We start from the raw sequence: 25,653 nt of genomic DNA on the forward strand, positions 1-25,653 counted from the left end.
TGCAGAGATGAGGCCTCACTTCTGTGGCTGTGTTATCTCACTTCTTCAAGCAGGAAACACGGCTGCTGAGCCCCACCGCAGGAGCGCGCATGGCCTGAGCTCTGGTCACCAGAGCCTAGTTTGAAAATAAAGTCGGTCATCTTAATGACTATGTGCCTTTGGCGAAAAATTCTAACCAAAGCAGATCAAGCCCACCATTTGCTCGTCATCCTTCCTACCAGTAACCCTCATTGTCAGCAAATTGGTGCACTTTTTTTCCTGCCTTGTCTCCTGCTTTTGCACACACAAGTATACAATGTACAAACATAGGCATCCCTCTTTAGCCGAGTCTAATGCATTTGGAAACATGAGGGAGAGCATTTTTTTTTTTTTTTTGGCTAGCCGTATAGTATGTCCTATTACGTGGATATAAATGGTGATGCGTTACCAACTGAAAAAAAGCCAACCCCAGTGTTGCTTAATACTCTTAAACACTTGGAGGCCAATCCATCAGATATTTTTTGCATGAATACAAAGCACAAATACCTAATTATTTGATGCTTTAATGAACTTGATACGGGGCATGTTTGGAAACCGTACAGAGGGGACTATGTAGTGTTGGTTGTGAAGTTTCATTTTCTCCCCCCTGTCCTTTACTTTGTAACTTAATGGAAATGACAGTAAACTAATCTGTTAAGAACACTAGAGACGTTATCTAAATAGGACTCTGGTAGTCTGCTTGGCAGGAGTAAATGCTAGGACTCAGGCAGGACTTCCTGGGGTGGGCAGGACGCTGGGTTGGATGCACGGTGATTTGCAGCATCAGGAGTGCTGGACTTGGTCCTCTCCTGTCGCAGACTGATACGCCCAGTATTTTCATCGGTGCCTGTGCATGGACGTCCTACAGCAGGTGTAATGGGAGTAGTATGTTTTGTGTAAAAAAAAAATATATATATATTTGCAAGTTAGAGTGGATATTTAGTTAGAAATTGAGTGATAGACCCCTGTGCACGATATGTATGTACACACGTTTGTACATGTGAACACGCGTGCATACACGTGCAGACACAGTACCCTCTTTACATAAGGTGGTGTGGATTTTTTTTCCACATCAATACATATGGATGGATCTGCGTCTTTAGTTTCCACAACCGATAAATGAAGAGACTGTGGTTTTTTTCTTACACCTTATATGAGTCTGGCTTTATTCAGTTGCATTAATAATTTTAAAAATAAGAGCTAACAAGCACCTACAAGCGACTACATCTTTATTAGTCATAATTACGAGGCACTGTTGTAATACGCACGCACGCACTCCTTAATCCTCGAAGAGCACTGTGTGAGAAGACTCTTCTTGCTCCTTCTGCTCAGATGAGGAAGTGGAGGCCCAGAGAGGTGAATTCCTCCCAGAAGCACCTGTGAGAAGCTGGGATTCGAGCCCAGGCCTGCAGTTTCCAGAGTCCATCATTGGTCACCAGACACACACTTCCCATGACTTGGGTGGCAAGTTTGCAATCCCGGCACTAGGATTTTATTTCCAGTTGCAGGCCAGAAAGATGATTTGGGATTGACCTAGTTGAGTGCAGGAGGCCTGACCCCCATTGCTGCTCTGCACCCCATGGGCAATGGGATCATCCTTCAGGAAGGTGCCCCTGTGTGATGCGAGATCAAGTGCGTGTCAACCACAGGCCCGTCAGGCTTTGCTGATTACCAAATAGAAAACCACCCTTGCTGGCGAGGGATTTCCTTCCTGCTTTCTTGGGGCTCCGGGTAACCAAGGGGGTGCTGGATAGCAGGCAGCCCTCTGGTTCCCCTGGAGCCGGGCCCTCCTTGCTCAGGAGTCCTGGAAAGTAGTAGCAATAGCTGCAGAAAGCTTGGTGGTGTCTCCAGCACCCCTTTTCCATGGAGGCCCCAGCCACAGGCCCACCCACAGCTGACTTTCCACCTGTGCATGAATGTCATCCCTGGTCTGCACTGGTGGCCAGACAAGCCCCACAGCTTGATGGAGGCACCTCACAATTACAAGGCCTGCAGCCCCGAGAGCATGGACTCAGGAGTGTGCTCTCCACTCCTGGGAGATACCCGAGAGAACTGAAAACGGGTGTTCAAGCAGAAACTTGTATGTGAGGGTTCATGGCCTCACTATTTCCAGTAGCCGAAAGGTGGACACAATCTAAAAATGTCCATCAGCAGGAGACTGGATAAAAAATTGAAGTGTGGTCTATCTGTACCAGAGTATTACTCATCCATAGAGACGAACGAAGTCCCTGCTAAGACACGGAGGAACCTTGATTTTATACTAACTGAGAGAAGCCCGACACAAAAGACCATGTATTGTGTGATTCCCTTTAGATAAAGTGTCCAGAAAAGGCAGATCTGTAGAGACTGAAAGTAGGTTCGTGGTTGCGGGGGGCTGGTGTGGGGACAGAAGGGGAACGGGGAGTGATGGCTACAGGGTATGGGTGTCTATTTGTGGTCATGAAGACGGTCTTAAATTGACGGTGGCGGTTTGCACAGGTCTGTAAACATATTAGAAGCTATGGAATTGTACGCTTGAAATGCATGAACTGTATGGCACGTGCATACATCTTGATATGGCTGTTCTCTGAAACCACAGCACGTTATCTATAGTCCCAGAACCACCTGCTGAGCCAGGATACCTTTGGGGGTACAGAACGCACGGGGGCAGTGACAGCTTGTCCTGTCTCCGTGGGGGGAGCCCAGAGAAGCTGTTCTCTGCAGTGACTGAGACGTGACCACATCCTTCACTACTGTGCCTGAAATACATACCGGACCTTTGACCCCTCCAACATACCGATCCCTGTGTCCCATGGGGGTGGCACGGAAACTTCCGTATCGAGTCCCCGATGTAGCAGAGGCCGCCTCGGGCGGATTCTGCCTGCTGTAGCGTCGACTTCTGCACATCGAGGCCAGCTTGGTGTGAACGCTGCCACCCTCTGCTTGAGGGCTGGGGGAGGCAGGCCCCAGAAACAGCCCTCGACCCACAGCACATGGGGTTTGGGAATAAATAGCCAGTTCCCTCATTCCGTGGTGGGGCGAGCACTCCCAGAGCCCCCGTGGGGTCGGCTCCAGGTGCCCACGGAGGGCCAGCTCGACGACCTAGCAGCCTCTTCCTCAGCTCTTTTCCTTGCCAGTCTCCCGTCCTCATTCCTCTACCAGTGTTCCTGGGACCATCTCCCAAATAAGAAGCTAAGTCATTCATTCACGGTACCCGAGTTCTGCTGGGAGCCAGGCTCTGGTGCAGGAGGCGGTGAGGCTCCAGTTGTGAGCGAGTGGGACAGACAGGATCCCTGTTCTCCCGCGGCTTAGAGGAGGACGCACCCCTACACACAGATGCGCGCGTGAGGAGCTTTACAGGCCAGTTACAAAGATAACCGGACGAATCATTTCACGGGCGACGTGGAGAAGGCAGGCAGTGTTGAGAAGTCGCTCGGGTGAGATGGCACAAGTCCAATCAACTGATGACAGGGAGCAAGGGCAGCCCCTGCAGGAGGCCTAGTCTCTCCAGGAGCATCTTGAGTGAGGCTGCGCTTACCTGGGGGGTAGGGGAGGGAGGGGGGTGTGATCGGCATGACGTCATGGAGGGACCGGTCCTGCTGGTGCCGGGGGTGTCTGCAGCCCTCTCCCGGGACAGGCCTGGCTCCGAAGCAGGGGTGCTTGCTGGCGCCGAAGGGGAAAGCGGGACCCCTCGCCTCACTAACGTGGCTGTTTCTCTTTTGTTCTCTTTCCATGTCTCACGCTTCTTCCTCTCTGACTTGGTATGTGTGCGTGTTTGTGTCTTTCTCCTTCCTCGCCTGGGTGGCATGTGTGGTGTCTCTGTCCCTCTTGGTCCTGTCTGGGGGTCTCTGTGTTTGTTCATATCTCTGTGTCCATCTCCGGCTTCTGTCCCGGTTGCTCTGCCCCCTTCCTCATTCAACAACTGTTGGTCGGACTCCGCTGTGTACCAGCCACTGTGCTAGGGGCCGGGACACGGTGCTGAGGAAGGGAGCCCCTTCGAGGGAAAAGGTTCCGAGCCCACGAGTCGCCCCTGCCGGCACTGGTCTCTGCTCAGTGCTGTGGGGAGAGGGGCTGGGTCATAGGATAGCAGGAATTGGAGGGTTTTCTCTGAGTTCCGTGGTGGTTGAGCTGAAACTGGAAGGGGGAACTCGGAGGTAACCAGGCCCAGAGCGTTCCTATCCGAGGCAACAGCACGTGCTGGTGCTCTGTGGCAGGGGTGACCGCTCACTGCGTGGCTGGAGCTCGGAGGCCGAGGGTGCAGGCCAGGTAGGGCTGGCGGGGTCCACACTGGGCCTTGGTTCTCAGTCCTAAGAGTACTGGGGTGCGGTCAGAAGGTTTGAAGCCCAGGAAGGCCATGAGCATATTTATTTATTTACTTCTTTATTTTTTAAAGATTTATTTATTTTAGAGCATGCACATGGTGGGGGGAGAGGGACAGAGGGAAGCAGAGGGTCCCCGCTGAGGGCAGAGCCTGGTGCAGGGCTCGAGCTCATGACTCTGAGATCATGACCCAAGCCGAAATCAAGAGTCAGACGTTTAACCGACTGAGCCACTCAGATGCCCCAACATGAGCTGATATAAGTTTCATAAGAATGGCTCTCGGGGTAACTTCTGGCTACTTCAGGAGGCCAAGCAGGAGATTCATTGATTTGGATTTTGGCATTGGCCGTGGGAATGGAGAGAAGTTGACCGAGTCAAGAGTAATTTAGAAAGTAGAACTGGTAATTGCCTGAAGACAATGTTACAATATATGAAATGTTTTCTTTATGTACATGTGTCAGATTTTTATTGTAAGTTTGCTGTAGGGAGAAAAACTCACAGTAGGCCAATTCAGAGATTCTCGCCTACAGATATTGTATGGGGCACGAGGATAGTAGATAATCACTGCTAAGCTTGATAGGAAAAAAAAAATACTTGCTTCAAGTTACTAGCATCTTGACTGCCAGTGAGCTGGGTGGGTAACATCCCAGAACAAACCTCACCACCTTTAATGTTCTTAGAGGAGCCCTCAACAGTTAAATCAGCAATGCTAATTTCCTCCTAGAAGGCTGTAAATTTCAGTGCACACAAAGGGTCTGTGTTTTGGTGTTTATTTTTGAGGGTAAAGAGAAACAACTCCAGGTTTCTGGGTTGGGTGAAGAATGGGGATCTCACCCCCAACCTTCCCCCACCAGGGTTTAGAGACACCCCCACTCCCGAAACAAAAGACCCACTCACGGTTGATAAGTGGTTTTTAACACTTTCTGATTTGCAACAGTTTTAGACTCAGGTGAACGTTGCAGAAATAGTACAGGATTTCTGTGTACCGTTCATCCGACTTCCCCCAGTGATAACATCTTTCTTTCCCAGTCACCAAACCCAGGACGCTGACACTGGTACAGTGTGATTAAAATACAGACCTGAGGGGCGCTTGGGTGGCTCAGTCAGTTGAGGGTCTGCCTTCGGCTTAGGTCATGATCTTGGAGTCCTGGGATCAAACCCTGTGTGGGGCTCCCTGCTTGGTGGGGAGTCTGCTTCTCCCTCTCCCATTGCACTCACACCTCCCCCCATTCGTGCTCCCGTGCCCATTCTCTCTCTCTCTCTCTCAGATCTTTGAAAAATAAAATAAATTACAGACCTGAATTGGTTTTCACCATTTTTTACGTGTACTCAGGTTTGGTTTGGTGTCAAGCGTACAGAGCTTTCTCTCGTGTGTAGGATTGTGTAAACACTGCCACACACAGGGTGCAGAACGGATGTGCCCATTTAAAGTCTTTTTTCACATTCCTTCATGTCTCCTGTCTGCCAAGCTGTTTTTGGTCTGGCTAGACCCATGGGAAGAAAGTAGAGAGCTTCCAGTTCATTCCATCCCTCTCCCTCCTAATTGCATTCACTGCACCCCCACTCCTGTTGCTACCTGTGAAGGGCCATGAACCTTTCCTGCTGTTTCAACCCTGACTCTAAATGCCTTCACCTGTCTGCTTCCACCACCCCAGGTCCAAGCTCCCTCCCTCGCCTCCCATTTCCAGGGACACCTTTTTTCCTGTTTCTCTCTTCAGTGCAGGGACTCAGATATACATGCCAGGACTCTCAGGGTTGCAAGTGATAGAAACTCAGGTCACACTAGCCAAAGCTAAAAAGAGAATTTGTTGTGTCGTGGAAGTAGCGTTTTCTCGGGCGGGAATGGCTTCCAGTGTAACTGGACCTAGGGGTTCAGATAGTACATCTGAACTCAATCTTTTCTTTCTCTCTGGCGGGCGGCATGCTCCCTGCTACCTCCACACTCCTGTTTTATCAACCAGGCAGCAGTAGCAAGAGAAATTTTATAAATATCTCTGGCCAAAAAAGTGCCAGGAGGATGCTGGTGGGCCTTGTGCTCGTCCCTGAACCAGTCACGTTGCCCCAGGGTGGGGCACCTTGGTCACTCCTAGGACCCTTGGGGCCCCCCGACTTGTGGTGGTCGGTGGTGAGGGGAGGCAGATCAGCTTCCTCTGAAGCACGTAGCATGGGTCCATTCCAGGAAAGGTGCTGTTTTGACAGACAAAGGGGAGGAAGGTACTGGTCGAACTTGATTCTTCTTGACAGTCCATGGTCATCCTATGGCAGGGAGGGAGATCTCCCTTGGGTCAGGCGGCCATATGTTGCACGGGGAGGTCACCCCTGGATCAGGCGGCCATCCTGTGGGGGAGGGGGAGGGGTCGTCTCTGGGTCAGGCGGCCATCTGCGGTGGCCGGGGTCTCCCTTGGGTCAGGTGGCCATCCTGGCCCGGTTTGGCTAAGAGTGGGTTGGAGTCCTCCAGCAGGCGGGGCTGTAGAAAGGATAGATTTTCTCCTGTTTCTATACCACTCTCCCAGTACTTAATAGCTTAGAACAGCAAGCTTTGTACCGACTCGCACGCAGTCCTGCAGTCTGGACGGGGCTGAGGGGCCGGGGAGTGAAGACGCCGGGCGGTGCGTGTGCAGGGCCGGCCTGTGGCTGCGTGCGCGGGTGGAGTGAACTCTGGCTTCTGATGGGCCCGTCTTCATTGCCTTGTAGTGGATATCATGGAAATCAAGGAAATCCGCCCAGGGAAGAACTCCAAGGACTTTGAGCGTGCCAAAGCTGTCCGCCAGAAGGAAGACTGCTGCTTTACCGTCCTGTACGGCACCCAGTTTGTTCTCAGCACGCTCAGCTTGGCAGGTGAGTGCCCCTCCCTGCGCTCCTCTCCCTGCCTGTGCCTGGCTTCTCCCTACGATGTTCTGTAGCAGCAGAAGGCTCACACCTGCCCGCCCCTCATGTGTGTTTGGGGTCATCATGGTTTTGAATTCTAACCCTGTCCCTTTTTGGCTGTGTGCCTTTGGGCAAGCTGCTCCACCTCTCTGAGCTGCAGTTTGCTCAGCTGTGAAACAGGAACAATGGTAACCCGGCCTCACTGGGACGTTGTACGCATTATGTTAAGGGCCTGCTTGGCTCATGCGGAGAGCTGAAGGCAGGTTATAGTTTTCGTCCAGTGGAGCCTGGCCTGTACTGTATATTCAACTGAGCTGGAGAAACTGCCCTGAAATCTTGTATCTCACACATATGTGCGCGCACACACACACACACACCCCTACACAGACGCTTGCACGCTCACACACGTACACACAGTGCACTTGCCACACGCGGATACATACGTGTGCATGCACGTAGGCACTCACACAGACACACGATCTGGAGGTGAGATTTCCAACCATCCCTATGAATTCACTCAAAAGCCAAAGGGGCTTCTGCGAGGCCAGAGGATGAGCTGTGGGAAAGCCCAGGCACTTGACTCAGGGGCGGAAGCTTGTCACCACCTTCAGGTCCAGTCCTCGAATTCACTGACTTAGAACTGTATGTGCAATTGGGAGTGATGAGAGAGAAAATAAACCCCGTTGTAAGTAGCCCCAAGTGGGGGGGGGAACAATGAAATTGAGCAGTGTCAGGGATATTTAAATTAGGGCCCAATAGCTCTCGTTGATTTGCTTTCTCACTGCTCGGCACGCAGCTTTGAGCACGGACTCTGTGCTGGGCTGTCCTCGATGCCACTGGGGCTGAGTGAGACCAGTCGCTGCCTTTCAGGGGCTCAGTACACCGTGATAAGACCGGACTGTGGCTCTGTAGGAGAACAGAGGGCCAATCTCAGGGAAGTCTTTGCAGAGGAGGTGACTTTGAAATTGGGTTTTGAGGCATCAGTGGGAGTTGGGATGAAAGAGGGAGGCCGGTCCAGGGAGAGGATGTTCCATGTGTGAGGGCTTAAAGGAGGGAGTCAGCAAGCTGGCTGTGGGCCATGATGAGTGCACATCTGACTGATGGTGTGTGGTTGGTGCAGAGATGGGGCAGGAGAGAGGGGCCTGTGCCCATGAACTTCTGAATTGTGTCCACTTGGCCCTGCTGCAGGCTGAGGCCTGGAGGTTCCGGGAAGGGAGACCATGAGAGCCCAAGCGAGTCTTGGAGTCCAGGATGCCAGCTCTGTTCCGCTCTGGGGTCTTTGTTTTGGAGCTCTAGAATTCAGGTCCGGTGGAGAGATGGCCAAGACCTGGATTCAGATCCCAGCTTCCCACTTATGGGTTCTGGGACAGGTCTCCTAACACTTCTGAGCTCAATTTTCTCCCCCTCCCCGTGGGAAAAGGGGGAGCAGCAATCTTGGCATGCTCTTGTCCAGATAAACAAGGTACCTGGTTCTTAGGAGATGGTTAAAACTCAAAGAGGTGTCTGCATTGCTAGCTCCATTTTACTGACATGAGGCACAGAGAGGTTAAGGAACCAGGTGAATGTCACACAGCCCCGAAGTGGTGCAGTGGGACTTGTCAGTGATGCCAAGCTCTTACCCACTGCTTGGTGCTGCCTCTCTCCCCTCTCCCTGGCCTTGACGAGAAACGGGAAATGCTGAGGGTGGCTCAGGATCATGGTGGGAATTATCCCAGACCCTCTACCTTATTCACTAGTATAGGGATAAAAGCTAAAACTGTTGGGGGAAAAAATTGTCCCATTTGTTACCCTTGCTGTAGACGGGTCATCATGGGCATGTGGCTTCGTCTTGGACAAAAAGCAGGTCTTAGAGCCATGAAGGTGTGAAGGAGATGCCTTCTTGGTGCCCCTGTGCAAAACCGGAAACCAGCACTGGCGCCTCCCATGCCTGTCGTCCGTATGGGGCCGGGATGGCGCGGGGCCTCCGATCTCTCTGCAGAGGTCTTCCCAGGCAGTAACAGCATGCCGTTCGTGTTCACCTCTCCAGCCGACTCCAAAGAAGATGCGACTAAGTGGCTGTCTGGCTTGAAAATCTTACACCAGGAAGCAATGAGCGCCTCCACACCCACCATTATTGAGAGGTATTGACTCTTGCTTCTTTATCTTGTCTTCCCACATTCGTTGATTCTCCTCCCTTTAGCCAGCGTGAGCGAAGGAAGGGGAAATGGGGCGTTTCATCTAGGAGGCTCACGGAGGGTCCTGCGTGCATCAGGTTCCCAGTAGAGGCTGTGGGCTCTCCCGCGTCTCGCCAGAGAGCCTCTCTCGGTGCTGGGCCGTGCTTGGCCTGCGGGGTGAGCAGTGCACCGAAACCGAGACAGAAACAGGCATTGGTGGTGTTTGACGGGAGGACCGAGGGCTTCCTTCTTACAGGATTAAGAAGGGGTTCAGTTGACTCACCGAAGGACAGTCCAGTACAGGTACGGGATTTGCCACCCGCTCAGGATCAGTGTCGTGGAGGTCCGCGTGGGATTGGTGCATGGAAGATTGTCCCCTCGATTAAAACCCTCTGATTCCCACGTTTTTCTCATCAGCTTTTTTGGGAATAATGAACATCATCAGAGAGGACTGTCAGTTTAAAGAGTGCTCGCCTCTACGAGCTGGGGGGGCCTCTTGGCTCAGCTAGGGCGTCTCAACCACAGGAGAAAACTGCTTCTTCCCAAGCTGCTTGAGTTAGCATGTCGGAAAGCTCTTGTTTCTAGTATCCTCCGTCCCCATTACATAGAACTGGCTGAGATGGGAGCTGTTGACTAACTGTCTCTGTCTGTCTGTCTGTCTGTCTCTGTCTGTCTCAACTCTTTTCCCAGTTGGCTGAGAAAGCAGATTTATTCAGTGGATCAAACCAGAAGAAACAGGTAAGATTCGTTCATATTTCTCTGGTTTTCTCCAGATCGTATTGGCCTCTGATGTTCTTTCTTGAATCTTCCGCGGTAGTCGGAGCCTGTTTTGTGGTGTGGAAAGGCCCTCATGCGGTCTGGCTGGACCGGCCAGGTGCCAGACGCCGTCCCAAGTGCTGGGGGCTGATGGTGACTGGGCCTCACTTCGTGGATGTTCAAGTCCATCTGCAGAGACAGCTGCTCTGCCGTGGGTCGCGTGGACCTCATCCTTGAAGCCCTCACATTCGAGCACCTTCTGTGTCCTGGGGAGACACGAGATTGCCACACGCCTGCCTTACTTCGTGGCAGGAGAGAGGTTGACCATAGAGGAGGAACACAGGTTGACTTGGGACAGTTAGACGGGCTGCCAGACGTGAGCCGGGGGAAACGATCGATGTGATAACATGTAATTCAGTGTACGTGTTCCCCGGATGGTGCATCTCGGAGTGGTTCCCTGTCAGCACACGCACTGCTCTGTGCCAGACGTTTTGGTAACAAACATGGTTTGACCTTAGACGTGGCGGCGTAATTTCCTTAGGAGAAATTATTTCCTTTTGATGGAGGTAGAGTTGCTGCCAGTCCGTTAGTATCCTGAATACTGCTGCTTGGAAACCTTGGGTTCTCCCTGTTTGTAAGTGTGTGTGAGGAGGAGACAAACAGGATCGAGTCCTGGAAGAGGGATCCCAGCAGCGAAGTGGTTCTGGGTGTAACGTTCTGAGAGAGGTCGTGCCCATTTGTATTTCTCCCCGTGGTGCAAAAGGGCACGCCTTTCCCTACGCCCTGTATCACCAGACTTCTGGTGATCTGATGGGTGAAAGGTAACAGCAGATATTTGCTTAAATTTACATTTATTTATGAGTGAGGTTGAACATTGTCTCGTCCACTTTTTTTAGGTTATGATTCAGTTATTATTAATAACGTAATGATGAAACCTCCCATTTATCGAGCACTCAGCATGCCATGCACAGTGCTCGTGCCCAGCGCTCGAAATTATGGTACCATTTTAGCCTCGCATAAGACCTTCTTAAAAATTTTTGAATGATTTTCCTTCCTTCCATTACCTGTTAAGATCTGTCAGCATGGTGTGTGAGGTCCCAGCTAACCTCTCCAGCTCTCCCCTGGTGTCCCTTTCCATCCCTGATGGGTGTCAGGCCAGCATCCTGCATCAGCTGCTATCTCAGAGTTCGGGCGTGTGCCGCCGTGCCTTCTCCCACGTACGCCGCCCGATGGGGTGATGGAGAAGCAGCCCCCACCAGTGGTGCAATGTTCAGTAACGTTGTTAGGTCGTCCGGAAGTGTACTCTGTGTTCCTTGTCCCCCCGCCCTCCCTCCCTCCTCCACCTGCCCAGCATTCACCGTGTGGTCCCCCACCGGGCTGCGCTCCAGGGTTACGGAAGTGGGTCTGGGGAGGTCCCCACGTTGGAGGGTTTTGTTCACACTGGTCTCTTTCAGCCTCCAAGGTGGGGCCTCCTTGGTGTTTCCTTTCTGTATGGCTTAGGGGTGATTCATTGTTGAGGTTGGCGCGGGGATGACAAATGGAGCCCTCTTCGGCCCTCTCTCCATGCACGGGTGGTACAGGGTGGTTGATTTGGTTTGGAAGTCAGCCTCTCCGTCTTGTCAAGGCAGCCTCCCCCTGACTGTCTTGCTCAGAATGGATTCCTGCATCTCCTCCAGAGAGACCCATCTTTCTGTTGGCCGGTCCAGAACCTTCAGCAGAGAGGAAGTCTGTTTCTGGACTTGATGTCCCCATTCCTTGCTTCCCGTTCGCTCTCCCCGACCTTCCTCCCAGCGGGCAGAGCCCCGCGGCTCTGTCAACATGTGGAAAATCCCACCTTTCCTGTGGTTCTGGGAGGCCGGGAGGGAGTTTTTCAAAAGGAACTCTGACCAAGGTACCAATGAAAGAGCAACTGACTTCTGCTCTGCCAGTTTCCCCTCCCTTCCTGTCGCCCACGACGGGTGGCATTTCCCGAAGGAAAACAAAGGAGTGGCAGAAGCCAAGGAAAGACTCCGGCAGCGGGCGGCGGGCTCGAAGCTGGCCCAGCGCGGGCGGCGCCGGCTCCCAGTGCTTTCCTTGGCCGGCACGCCTGGTCTCACTGCGGAGCCGGCTGCTACCCTCTGCCCCTTGCTGAGAGGTCGCCGTGCAGCGGCCAGCGTGCCGAGCACGCTGCGTGCTCCTGGAGTTGGGGCAGGCTTCTGGAATGCTCGCAGACCTGGGAGCTCAGTACCCTTGCATCTATTTCATGAGGACAGTGAGGCCAAGCTGATTTACGGGGCTTGTCTGCAGCAGCCGGCTTGCCAGGCGTGGCTCCAGGGTGGGAGACTTACCTATCATGACTTGATGCTGCTTTTCTTCTTTTATAACCTGTACTCGGGAAAGCCGCTAAAAGGCAGAAACCTTCCCTCCCGCCGCCTACCCCCCACGGCCTGTAAGTGAGAACTGCTTAATTAGTTTGATCGTTTGATCACAACGACACAGCACAAAGCCTACCATCTGAAGGTACGCCTCCGTGAGATTACGTGCGTTCATACTGTCGTGTGTTCATCGCCGCCATCCTCTTCAGAGCACTCTTCATGCCCCACAGCTGAAACCCTGTCCCCATAAACGGTGCCCCCCATTTCCTCCTTCCCCACCCCCGAGAAGCTCTGCCCTATGTCCCATCCCCAGGAGTGTGATGGCGCTAGGTACCTTGTACGCGTGGAGTCAGGCCGTCTCTGTGTTGGGGTGACTGGCTTGTTTCACTTAGGACAGCGTCGTTGCTGTTCATCTGTGTTCCTGTAGCAGGTGTCAGAATCCCCCTCCTCTTCAAGGCTCGTAATATTCCCCTGTAGTGGAGACCACGGGTTGCCGATCCGTCCATCTGTTGATGGACACTTTGATGGCTTCCCCCTTCTGGCTGTTGTGAGTGTGGTTCTGTGAACACGGGTGTGCAGTCTGCTGCTCTCAGTTCTTGGGGACGTTACCCAGAAGTGGACCTGCTGAATCCAGTGGCAGGGCGGCTCCACTCTCAGACGCAGCGCCAGCCGCTTTCCAGTCCCAGCAGCCGTGCGTCAGGGCTCCGTCCTTCCCACTTGCCTGCCAGTGCTTGTGTGCCCCTGCCTGCCTGCCTGCCTTCTTTCCTCCCTCCCTCCCTTTCTCTCTTTCTTTCAAATAATAGTCACCTTAATGGGTGTGAAGTCGTAGCTCATTTTAGTTTTGTTTTGCATCTTCCTCATTGCTAGGAATGTTGAGCATTTTTTCACGTGCTTTTTACCATTTGTCTTCTCTGGAAAAATGTTCAGGTCCTCCTTTGCCCATTTTAAAATTTCACCTTACGATTTTAGTCCTTATCAACTTCCAAGTGCCGACTCTGGACTAGGAACTATATAACCTTTTATTTTTTTATTCATTCTATTCTGCATTATGCTTTCCTTTAGCATTACCTTTTGAAAAAATGCACATGGATTTTTTAAAAAATATAAAAGTAATTCGTGTTCATTATAGAAAATTTTATAAATTCTGAAAACTAGAGAGAATCTGGATAAATGTGATGTTAAACGGTAAGCACCCCTAACCCCGGCTGCAGGTGTTCACTAGATTTCCACCGTCAGCTTTGCTTTTTACTTGTTTATTTTACTTCATTAAAATCTAATTACACATAGGATCCCCCCCCCCATTCTTTAACCTCTAAGTTTGGGGATAACTTTACATTTAGAGAAATTTGCGAAGATAATACGGGGAATCCCCAAATACCCCTCTGCCTGGCTTTCTCTCCTGCTCCCCTCGTGCATTACCGTGTCGTGTTTCTGGAGACTGAGGAGCCAGCATTGGCACAGGACCCTGAACTGAACCCTGGACTTGATTTAGACCTCACTATTTCCCCACCGAAGCGCTCTTCCCGGTCGCAGATCTAACCCCCGACCCCCCGTAACACTGCGTTGTTCTGCTCCTTGGTCTCTGGGTTGGGACAGTTTCTCCGTCTTTCCTGACGACCTTGACGGGTGTGAGGAATGCATCCAGGTATCTTCTAGAATCTCCCTTAGATCGTGTTGGTCTGACATTTTTGTCACGAAGAGGCTGGAGTGATGGGTAGGCTGAGGTGGTGGGTCTTTGGGAAGAACATCACAGAGGTGAAGGGCTGCTTCCTCCTGTCGTCCCATGGAGGGCTGCGTGTTCTCTGCAGGGCTTGTCCGTGGCGATGTCACCCTGGATCACCTGGCCAAGGAGGTAGTGGGAAGCTTGCCCCTTTGTACAGTCACAGCCCCGTTCTTGGGGAGTAAATCGCTGCATCCCGGCCACCCTGACGGAGGAGAGGATTACGCTGTTTCCACGTCATGTTAAACTGTAGGAACGTCTGCACTCCCTTGCAGCTCCTCAGGAGAGTGATGCCGGCGCCCACGTTAGAAATCAACCAATGGGAATGTGATATTTGGTTTGAAAAGCTGTCTTTTGCTTGTCATTTAATTTATGTCCGGTTTTTCCTTATGTTCGTTCGCGTTATCACCGAATCATGTTCAAAGTGAACATAGGACGTGACCCTCACGAGAAGCATTTTCGGGGTCACTGTAGGATGCTTGGCCTTGTGCCAGGACTCCACGGCCCCCCACTGGGCAGACATGCTCTGCTTTCCTTGAGTCTTAACCTTCCTGTTGCTGCTCACATTGACGGGGGCTCCTTGAGGTCAGGGGTCTGGCTGGCTTGGTCTTCCTAGTGTTTGTTGGATGAAAGAAAACCCTCCCTTTCGTTCCTAGACATAACATTGAGCAAATGGAACATTCTAGCTTGGGAAGCTTTTCTTATGACATTTCCAGGTCTGGGGAGACTGAGTCCAAGTGTCAGTGCTAGACACAGCTAACTCTTGGCTAGGTTTTTAGAGGCAACCGTCATTTCACCCCCATCTTTGAGCCTTTAGAGTTTAGTTGTCTCTTATCCAGGAATTAGGTTCTGAGGTTGTGCAAAAGGTGAACATTTCTGTGATCAAAATATCCCTTGAGAAAGCACCCCCCCCACCCAAACCTTCTGTGAGGGTCCCTGGAATTGTGTTCCCTGGTGGGAGGCTCACAGGGGCTGCGTCCCACAGTGGGGCAGGAGCCTCAAAAGGCTGGGAGCACGTTGTCTCCTGTGGACGTTTCTTTGCCTTTTGCCCCTGGGCATATAACATGGAATTTGCATCCGCTGGAGGTGGGCCACCTTTTTCCTTCAGCCTGGCAGGGGCAGAGGGAAGACCGTGCTGGGTTTCAGGAGGCAGAATGGGCAGGGGTTGCAGGTGGGAGGCAGGGATGTGGGTCCGGGTCTCTCCTTCAGCAGGAATGCATGTAGGCATATCTTGCCAGTCAGTGTGGCCCCAGCACATTGGGACTGCCTGGGGGGCTTTGGCCTTAGGTATGTGGAGTCTCCCCAGGAGAGATTCGGCTTCACTAGGTCTAGCCTGGGGCTCAAAAATTTTGCATTTCTAGCAAATTCCCAGAGGATGTTGGCGCCGCTGATCCAGGGACTCTACGTAGAGAAGCCAGCCTCTAGAGCTGCTCTGTCCAATACAGGGGCCCCTAGCTACAGGTGGCTATTTAAATTAATTAAAATTAAATAAAATTAAAAATTTAGTTCCTGGGGCACGTTAGCCACATATCGAATGCTCAGTAGCCACATGTGGCTAGTGGCTACCGTGTCAGCTCAGATATAGAACATTTCCATCATCATAGAAAGTTCTTTTGGGCAGTGGTGAGGTTTGAATCTCTGCTTTAACACTTACTGGTGTTGTGAGTTTGGGTAAATTAGTTAATTTCTCTGTGCCTTAGTTTTCTAGTCTGTAAGAGTGAGCTGATTGGTCCTGCCTCCCTGGGTTGGTGTGAGGTCTCCGTGGGTACATGAAAGCACTTACACGGTGCCCGGCGTATGATGAGCGCTGACAAAGGCTTATGATTGTCCTTACTGCTCCAAAAAGCCGGGGGTGGTGGAGGTGTCGGTCCAGCCTCTGGTGGCAGGGAAGTTTCCTGGGGCAGTGTGGTGAAGGCTGCTCTCATGCGGTGCCTTAGGAGCTGGGACCGTGCCAGGCCGACAGGGAAGGTGCCACGATTGTGGAAGGATTGAGGCCTGCCATGGAAGGGGTGGGGCCCTTTGTGGCCCGTGGCCGGGACAATTTCTTGCTTTCCCTCTCCGAAGGAATTGCCCTGGCTCCTAACCCATGGTCACAGGCTGAGCCCACAGGAAGCAGAATCTGAGATGGGCGTTTGTGTGCAAGAAGCTCACTGGGGAGGGTGTGGGGGAGGGACACCTGTGCGTAGCAGCAGGAATTAGGCAGCCGTGGTCACAGCCATGGGACTGCAGAGCCGTCCTCCCAGGCTGTCTTCCGTTGCGGTCCTAAGAGGGCTGGGGATGCTGGATGTGACCTTGCTGAGGCACTCTCTTCATCTGAGGATGACAAGTCCCCAGTGGGGAGAGGGGCGAGGTTGGGGGCTGCTGGATTCCTCCCCGCCAGCAGCTGGGGAGTCTCCGTGCCCGTCCCGGCTAAGGGTCAGGCAGTGCAGCAGCCACAGGCCCCGAGGGGGAGTGGAATGGCAAGGTCCCAGCATAGGAGCCCAAGGAAGCTCCGTGGCCCCCACCTTTACCTGGGGGCTCTGTTGCGCTGCTGTAAAGTGGGGCTTTTGGAGCAGGTGGCTTCGGGTGCCCCCTTGCTCAGAGTCTCGTGCCCCCAGATCTGATGTTTGCTCCCCTGGGTCCCAAGGGCGGTGTGTCTGTACCTGGATGTAGGGAGGTTTCTTGACCCTGTTTCTGCCTGGAGGTTCTGGGCTCCCGAGGGGACTCCGACCTCCTCCTTGGTCCTGGATGAGCTCTGCAGGGCCGCCAGTTGGCCAGACCCTCTCCTGGCCCCGTCTTGGGGCACCAGCCCCTGCTGCACCTCTCTCTTCATCCTGTCCTGGCCAGGCTCTTCCTGGACATCCTGGGGGCTGGGTCACAGAGGGGGTCTCAGCCGGCCTGCTTGATTCTCTGCCCGGCCAGCCCCCCCTGACGTCGTTGCTCTCAATGTTTCTGGGAAAGCCCTTGGTGCTGACCCTGTAGTAGTGGGGGTAGGGAAGCCTCTTGCAGATGAAAGTGTCTGATGTTCGGGAGGCTGTGAGACTAGAGGTAGAAAGGCTGGAGGTGTGGACACTGGGACGGCCGGGAGTCCCACTTAGCTGCTGCTTTCCGGATGTACCGAGAGAGGCCGAGTTGACAGCACCGGGGAAACTGCCCACATCCTGGGCAGGCTTCCTTCCTCGGCCATGCACAGCCCTGTCCAGGCTGACATCTCCAGAACACAGAGCAGTGGTCTCTGACCACACCAACAGCACCCCCAGACCACCCTCTCTCGCTCTAGCAGACACTCGGCTCTGCAGCCACAGGGGTCTGGATGCCGTGCCCTTGACCCCCCACCCGAGCCCCACACCCCTGCACTGTTTGTGCTCTTCCTGGAGAGGCGGGGGAATGTGCTGATTACAGGTGGACTGCCCTGGGGTCCACCTGCTCCATCTCCCAGCCCCGAACCTCTCTGAGGCCGTGTCCTCACCCGGAACGTGGAGGTGGTGATGGTACCCACCTCAGGAGGTCGTTGGGGCATGGAGGGAGGATGTGTCTGTGGGTCCGTCCGTCCCCCGGAGCAATGCCTGGCATTGAGTGTGCGCTGGTGACCTTCTAGCTGCGACTCTTGCTAACGAGTGCTATTACGGGTATTTCTTTTGCTCAGAACGTGCTCTCCCCTTCTTTACTGTGCAACTGAACTTGCCACCTGGCCCAAGTGAAAAGCACACATGGTGATTTCTGTGATGTGGTCCACATGACTATACCTTTTGGGATTTTTTTTTTTTAAGGATTTTATTTATTTATTTTACAGAGGGAGACAGCCAGCGAGAGAGGGAACATAAGCAGGGGGAGTGGGAGAGGAAGAAGCAGGCTCCTAGCGGAGGAGCCTGATGTGGGGCTCAATCCCAGAATGCCGGGATCACGCCCTGAGCCGAAGGCAGACACTAAACGACTGCGCCACCCAGGCGCCCCCCTTTTGGGATTTGATTCAAACCCAGGTTCTGCTGTCACCCAGCTCTGACCTCGAGCAGTGTATCCCTCCCAGACCCCTCCCCCATTGCCTGTTCTGAACCCTGAGGGTGGGTAATGCTTCCTGTGTAGGGGGTCAGATGTGGGGAGGGGTTAGGTAGCATTATTGCTTGGATGACACCCAGAGCTAGCCTGGCACATACTAGGTGTTCGTATAAGGCTGACTCCTCTCCCCTTCCCCTCTGGCCTCCAATGACCCTCCCTTGGTTTGAACCACTGGAACATTTTATATCTGCAAAGGTTATCTGGTCTCCTGACACCATGTTCTGCCCACGCTGTAAATCTCTTACTCCACCCGAGTCCATGACCAGCCCTGAAGGGTGGAGACCAGCCTTATCTTCCAGACCTGCCTCTTGTTCCCAGCCCCCCTTGCAGAGGGCTCCGGAGGGCAGGGCGGATGGGAAGAGCCAAACCCTCTACCGTTGAAGTCCCTCGAGGTGGATAGATCCGGGGTTTCCCTCTTTTGCAGCATCAGCCTCCGAGAGCTGAAGACAATCTTACCCCTGGTCAACTTCAAAGTGAACAGTGCCAAGTTCCTCAAAGATAAGTTTCTGGTAAGTTTCCTAGCTTGGCTGGCCTGGTGATTTTGGGAACTTAGAGTCACTTCGCCCTTGAGGCCCGTCAGACACTGCCCAGGAGAACCCTCATCTCCAGATGCATCTGTCCCAGTCCAGACAGAGGGACCACGTGAAGGTCGTAGGACACCGTTCGCAATCCCAGGCCAGGACGTCCTCCATAAAGACCGTGATTGCTGAGCCGCTTGACTTGCTCTCACCCAGTCCAGCCTCTCCGTTCCCTCACCATCCCACAGCCTACTTTCCTTCAAGTAGTACAAACAAATGTGTTTCTTTTGGAAAATATTATGAAAGGTTCCTTATGTAGGTTGTTGGGCGTGGCATTCTGTATCCAAGTCCTCATAACGTGTCGTCCGAGTTGGCTCTTCTCTGGCCTTGCCCCCACTTCCCACCCAGCCCTCCCGCACCCTTCATGTAGTTTGGTTATGGTCTGGTGTAATTAAGCTGTTGGTAGACCTGTGGCAGGTTAAGTCACTCCGAGAGTGATGGTGTAGGGTAGGGCAGGGGGGCCTTCCTGAACGGGGTGAGGATGAAGATGATGTGTGGGCCCAGAGAGACTGGTGCTCAGAGAGGTCCTAACACTTGTCAAGGAACCCAGTGACACTCTATCTCCTTAGCTCCAGTTGTAAGAGTCACGTGGCCTTGCCAGTGGCAGCCCCAGTCACAGGCTTCCTCAGCCAGGAAAGTGCATTCATTTTTGTACCAGTGAGCTCTCAGAAGAGTTAACCCACTTTGTGGCTATCAAGCCATCTTTTGACCTCCCTGGAACATTCCTATTATTCTAAGAAGGCAGAAACTGAGACAGGGGGAGTGTTTACCATCGACTGTCACATTATCAAGGCTTTCCAGAGCTCGCGATACGTAGATGTTACTGGTTTGGTTCTGAGGAAGTCCTAGGAGGGTGGTGGTGGTTTTCCCATTTTACAGATGAAGAAACTGAGGGTCCCAATGGATCAGGTAAATTACCCAAAGCCATTAAGCAATTCAGGGGATGAGCCTTGACTGGAGTTGAGCCGGGTCGAACTCCAAAACCTTGCTTGGTTTTCCCATGCTTTTAGAATGACCCCATGCGAGGTCTGGATTTGGAAGTGTCTTCTGCCCCCAGAGGGAGGAGTTCTGCGTTACTCCTCTTGGAATTCTGGCCGAGTCTCTTCCGTGGTGGGGGTCAAGGGTAGGATCTCACCCGGTGGGGCCCCTGGGAGGTATGTTCTCCCGGCAGATAAATAAGGAAACTTGTGGACAGTTTGGGTTCCGAGGAAGGTGAGTTTGCTCATAGCCAGTGCTGTGGGACAGCCATTGTGCCTGGTAACAGCGTGGCAGCCTTCTAGTAGGGGCTTCAGAGATCGCGTGGTCACTTGTTTTTTTCTAATTCACAGGAAATCGGCGCGCACAAAGATGAACTCAGCTTCGAGCAGTTCCACCTGTTCTACAAAAACCTTATGTTTGAGCAACAAAAGTCGGTAAGATAATTCTTGAGCAAATGATCAAATGATGTTTTTGTTTGCCCTGTGTTTCAAAGTCCGGCACATTCCTAAGAAACCCACAAGAAGTGTTGAGTGTCCCTTCTCCTCAAAGAAAGACATGGTGGGAATGACGGGGACATACTGTTTGCATCTGTTAGATTGTAGACGCGTGAGAGAGCGAGCTAGGGGGAAAATGGGAGGAGTGGCTCTCTTACCCTCTTGGTGAGAGTGCGAGAAGTCTGGAATTCAATTGCAGCTTATTAAAGTAAAAAAAAGTTCTGTTAACTCAGCTGAATGATCTCATTGTGGAAGGAAATTTATCAAATTATTAAGGGGAACCATCTCTGGGTGGAGGGATTATGTGTGTGTTCCTTCTTTTTATGCTTTTATTCATTATTTATGAGAATATTTTTTATTAAGATAATATGCCATTTTAAAATTAAATTAAGATGTGCATTCATTTTGACCAGACAGTGGCATTTTGGGGACTCCGTTTGAGAGAAATGAGGGCACGGGGACCTAGGAATTTATTACCAGGTTGTTTATTGGGACATTACTTATGCTGGCTAAATACCTGGGAGCCATCTGCTTGCCTCTCAGTAGAGGAAGAGCGGGGTCAATTATGGTCCATCCAGCCCCACACGTTATGCCGCTGATTAAGAAGACCGAGTCTGTGTGCCTGCTGTTCACGATATTTTGTGAGCAAAGCCAGCAGCAGATTCATGCGAGGAGCTAGGTCTGATGAAAAACCAAAACCAAAACCAGGATATAATAATCCTCCTTCATATGTCTCTGTGTGTTTTTATGAACAAAGGAAAAAGTACAGAACAATACCGACTTCACGTCTAATGTTGATTTCGTCTGTGTATTGAAGGGGTTGGGAAGATGGGCAGGAGAGATAATTGCCTTTTCCTTTGTACACCTCCGTTTTCTTTGACTTGTTCCAAAGAGCACATTACTTTCACCATAAAAAAAAGTCATGTAAAGTGTAAAGCTTAAAAAGTGGGGTTCAGTGCAGTGCATGGAGCGCAGTACCTGGTGGGTGGTGTGCACCCCACGAACAGCATGTCGGAAAGGGCTTTTCAGGTGGCAAAGGTGGGTCCAGAGCAGAGCGGCAGAGCAGAGAGGACATGGGACGTAGTCAGAGATCTGGTTTCTCGAACTAGCTGTGTGATCCCGCGCTGGCCACCCACCACTCTCAGCCTCAGTCTACTCATCTGTGTGTTGGGGGTGGGGATTCCTGCCCCCACCCCCTGGGCTCTAGGGAGGACTGAATGAGGGCTTGGGACGGGAGGTCAAGAGTGTAGGCATTTTTAAATGATTAGCATATGAAAGTCACTAGAAGCAGGGCGCCTGGCCGGCTCAGTTGGTAGAGCACACGACTTGATCTTTGGGTTGTGAGTTCAAGCCCCACGTTGGGTGTGGTGTCAACTTTAAAAAAAAAAACCACAGTCACCAGAAGACACTTACTAATTGCCTTCTGTAGGCAGGCCTGAAAGTGGGCAAAGGATGAGGCTTCTTGACAGATGACCGCTGGCTGTGGGATTTTGGATATATCTGAGGCAAAGAAATGGGAGCAGCATGTCCAGTTTGCCTAGATTGGGGAAAAATACATTATTTTATAGAGTAAAACATTCCATTGTATTGTGTTCATTTTCACATATTAGTTCCGAGTTTGCCAAATAGAGTAGAGAGCCTGTGTAGGCTTTGGGGATTGAAAGTCCTGGATTTCAGCCCCAGCTTGACCTTGGCTGACCACACGTGACTTTGAGGAAAGCCCTCTTTTCCCTTCACTCAGCGGCCTCTGTAAAATAAAGGTATTAAATCAGGTCATGGGTTATAAAACTTTTTAAATTATATAACCTTCCTCCCTTTTTTTATATGAAAACTTAATTTAAAAAACTGCTGTATAAAAACTGATCAAAACACGTGTTTTTAGGTTAAAATCTGAAAGTTTTATTTATAATCATTTCTTGAGAACAATGAAAATGTTTGATGACAATGTACAAGTGAAATCCAGGATAATGACGATTATGCAGTTGACCAGGACTGAGAAAAGTTTGATTCACTCAGGATCAGTAGTTGCAAATAACAGTTTTCATAATCCGTTGGATTGAGATTTCAGAATGCTGTCTCAGACCGATGGCAGGCGAAGCTCGAGGATAAGGTTGGCACAAAAGCTAATTCGTCTGCCAGCACAGGTTAGCCCGTGGTGTTCTGTCTCCATCGTGATAAAATTCCACCGAAGACTTACTTCAACCTGCACGTTTGTTCCGGTTCTTACTAAGGCTAATGTGTGTGTGTTTGGGAGCGAGAAGCGGGCAGAAGTTTGAGTCCGATTTCTGCAGAATCCCTGAATCCTCTGGGGGTAACTTAGATTGCCCAGTTTTGGGGGAAAAACATCTGTACCAGAGGGTGCCTGCTTCTGTCAGCCAGAACACCCCATTCAGCCCATATTCTGTTGGAGTTGGCCTCCTGGTTTGAATGTTTTTACAAGGAATCGCCTACATTTAAAACTTAAGAGATTCCATATTAAGATCTAGATTTTCTGCTTCTTATGAAAAAAAAATTGACACGTGGCTATATATGGGTCCTGAGTTCCCCGTGAGGACATCTGAGTAGGAAGGAAGCAAGCATTCTCTGGTTTGCGCCTGCTCCCACCCTGCCCACCCCCCCAGCTCGCTACTAATTTATGTTGCCTCCCAGGCCCCAAAGACTTGGGAACTCCAGCATTGGAAGGTAGAACTGACTTGGAATGTGGATAACAAAACCCCAAGCTCTATAGTTAGTGGTCAGCTTGAGAAACCTCATGACTCTTGTGCAGGTAAACGCCCCTCCCCTAGTGTCTGCATATCATTTACTTGCTGAGCTCCTTGCTGGCTGCACAGAGCACAGAAAAGCAACAGCTGCGTGCTCTTAGAGGCATCGCTGGATTTCTTAGGCTCCTTTGGGGAGACAAGGCTGTTGATGGTGATTGACAGCCTCCCAGCCTAGATCCCTCTGCTCATGTGATTTTGAAGCAAACCCAGCCTTGTATTACTTCTCCCTTAAATGCTTGAAAACCCAGCTTCCTAACTGCTGCTCAGCGACCTCCCCACCAAACATGTGAAGACCCCTGGGTTCATGGCAGCTGGGCATCAGACAGTCACAAGCTCTGATCAGCAGTGAGGATGGCTGGTTAATTTCCTTCTTGCTCTTGGTCCAGGACTTGAGTTTCATCCCTGTGAAACCCTGCCATGGTCAGGTTACTGTTTGTTCATCTGTTTTTACCCCCTGACCTTCCATACGATCTGTTTTCTGTACCCTCCAGTAGATTCCTTTGGAAATGCGTTCCAGTTATGATTAGCTGCATAGCAGTATCATCACGATGCTCATTGCTCTTTCAGTTTCTGAGGCTCGGGCATTCTGGCGTGCCTTAGCTGGATTCCCTGCTTTGGGGTCTCACATGAGTTCTGCCTGAGGCTGTGGTCTCACCCGAAGGCTCAAGTGGTAGAAGATCTGCTTCCAAGCTCATGAGGTTGTGCTACGATGAGTTCCTTGCAGGTGTAGGACCGAGGGTTCAGTTTCTTACTGGGCAGAGCCCACCCACAGCTCCTAGATGCGGCTCATGGCTCTTTGATGGATGGGGCTCCCCTGCATGGGTGCTGGCTTCCACAAACACGGCAAGACAGGTGCTCGGTCATGATAGCGTCATCTTGTCATAGACACATAATCTTGTACATCCTATTACCTTGGCCAGCGGCAGGGACAATGCAGGGGTATGGACACTGGAAGGAAGACATCCTGGGGGGCCATCTTAAAGTCTGTCCACCAAGGATTCCCATAAACCCATGATTCAGAGTTGCTCTCCAGCAGCTCACAAATAATCATCCGCTCCCGAATTGTGTCCAGTGTGATTCAGAGAACGAGTGCCTTCCCAGGCCTGCAAGGTACCAGAAAACAACACACACGGCCTTCTGCCGTCCATCACCACACCCCGGGCTCCGAATGTAGGTGTCTTCTGTTGTTTGTTTGCCTGTTACAAGAGAAAATAGCTATAATTTTTAAAAGGTGGCACTAATCTTGCTTTTGCGTTACTTGTCGCTGAGAGCACCATAGTTTCCAGATGCTCAGTGTTGTCTGTTACAGGGGGGTGACGGTACCCACCCTCCAGGCTTACTGAGAGGATGAAGAGGGCTGGTCAAGAGCAGTCACCCGGCAGAGTGTCCAGCACAGAGCTGGCCCCCAGGACAGCCTGACCTTTCGTGAGGCAGACTCACCTGGGAGGAAGGGAGTACAGGGGCCTTGGTGTTCCTGGGCCCAGTCCTGCTTCAACAGGACCATCTTGGTCAGAGTCAGTGGGCTTCCCGGAGGGTCCTTTGATACCTACCTGTGCCGAACCACAAGACCAGGCAGCCCTTGATAGGAAATTCATTTCTGACGTTTGAATAAATTGTATGACAAGCAAAGTAACACGTACTACACAGAAGTAGGACGTACAGATAATTAAAACGTCTCAAACTTTTATGATTATACGTGGGATTATACATTTAGGAGAAAGATTAATATTTATGCTTTGAGGTTTCACATGGGTGCCAGCGTGTGGGAAGTGAGTCCCACGATGGTGTTCTGGCTGAGGATTCCAGGGACTGTCGCAGATTATTCTAATGCGCGGTGGGGGCAGGGGAGGGGGAGAAGCCTCCGCGGTGCAGAAGTCAGCAGTGAGTCTCTGGTTAGCTTCCTGTCACTGTCCTTTTCCCCTTGGCCTCCTGGCACCAAATGGCTCACATAACCTGCTCAGCACAGGGGTGTAGGGTGAGTTGCAGCCTGGAGGGTGCACTGCCCCTCCTCCCGGCCACATGGGGAGACTCGTTCCCTGACCTCGGGTTGACCTTGGCGCCTCTGGGCCCTTGCTTTTGTGGTCCCCATCCTTTGGCAGGGCTCCTTCCCTGTCTCCTGCGAAGCAAAAGTCAGAGGTAGCTTTTCCTTGTAGCTCTCAATTTGTCCCAGAGAAGATTAATTTATCCATTATTTTAGACATTCATTCAGCACATGTTTGAGCCAGGAGGACACAGTGGTTAATAAAACAGACATCTCCCCTGACCTTACGGATCCTTTGCTGGGGCCAGAGGGGTCAAGGATGTCACCTCTGGTCACATGGGGCCAACAACGTCCTGGTTTGGTAGATTTGGACCACATAACCCCAAACAGTAATGCTGGAATAAATAATTGCTGTCTTTCCACTGTGTGCCTGTAGCATCTAGAATATTCTTCTCTCATTGCTAGAACTACTATGTGTGCATTTACTCTGTGTGCATTTTCACGTACCAAATGGGCCAGTGGGGAAGTACCGAGGTAGACCAGGATGGGAGTTCTGTCCCCGTGACGCTCTAGATATGTCATCTTGGAACACCTGCTTGTCCCAGAGTCTGTTTCTTGTGTCTGACGTGGGGTTTGTTTTACCGCCTTTCTGATGGG

General features: G+C 51.6%; 1 protein-coding gene across 2 annotated transcripts in view; it reads left to right on the plus strand.

Moving 5' to 3' along the window:
- PLCG2 (phospholipase C gamma 2) overlaps nucleotides 1–25,653 on the plus strand; it is a 140,919-nt gene that overhangs the window by 46,206 nt on the left and 69,060 nt on the right. For both annotated transcript variants that reach the window (XM_026495308.4, XM_057314675.1), the window contains 5 exons: nucleotides 7,012–7,155; nucleotides 9,212–9,305; nucleotides 10,029–10,076; nucleotides 18,628–18,712; nucleotides 20,110–20,193. In XM_026495308.4, coding sequence (XP_026351093.1) covers nucleotides 7,012–7,155; nucleotides 9,212–9,305; nucleotides 10,029–10,076; nucleotides 18,628–18,712; nucleotides 20,110–20,193 — 455 coding nt within the window. The remainder of the gene's footprint in view (nucleotides 1–7,011; nucleotides 7,156–9,211; nucleotides 9,306–10,028; nucleotides 10,077–18,627; nucleotides 18,713–20,109; nucleotides 20,194–25,653) is intronic.

The sequence above is a fragment of the Ursus arctos genome, unplaced genomic scaffold (genome assembly GCF_023065955.2).
Source record: "Ursus arctos isolate Adak ecotype North America unplaced genomic scaffold, UrsArc2.0 scaffold_19, whole genome shotgun sequence".
Taxonomy (NCBI): domain Eukaryota; kingdom Metazoa; phylum Chordata; class Mammalia; order Carnivora; family Ursidae; genus Ursus; species Ursus arctos.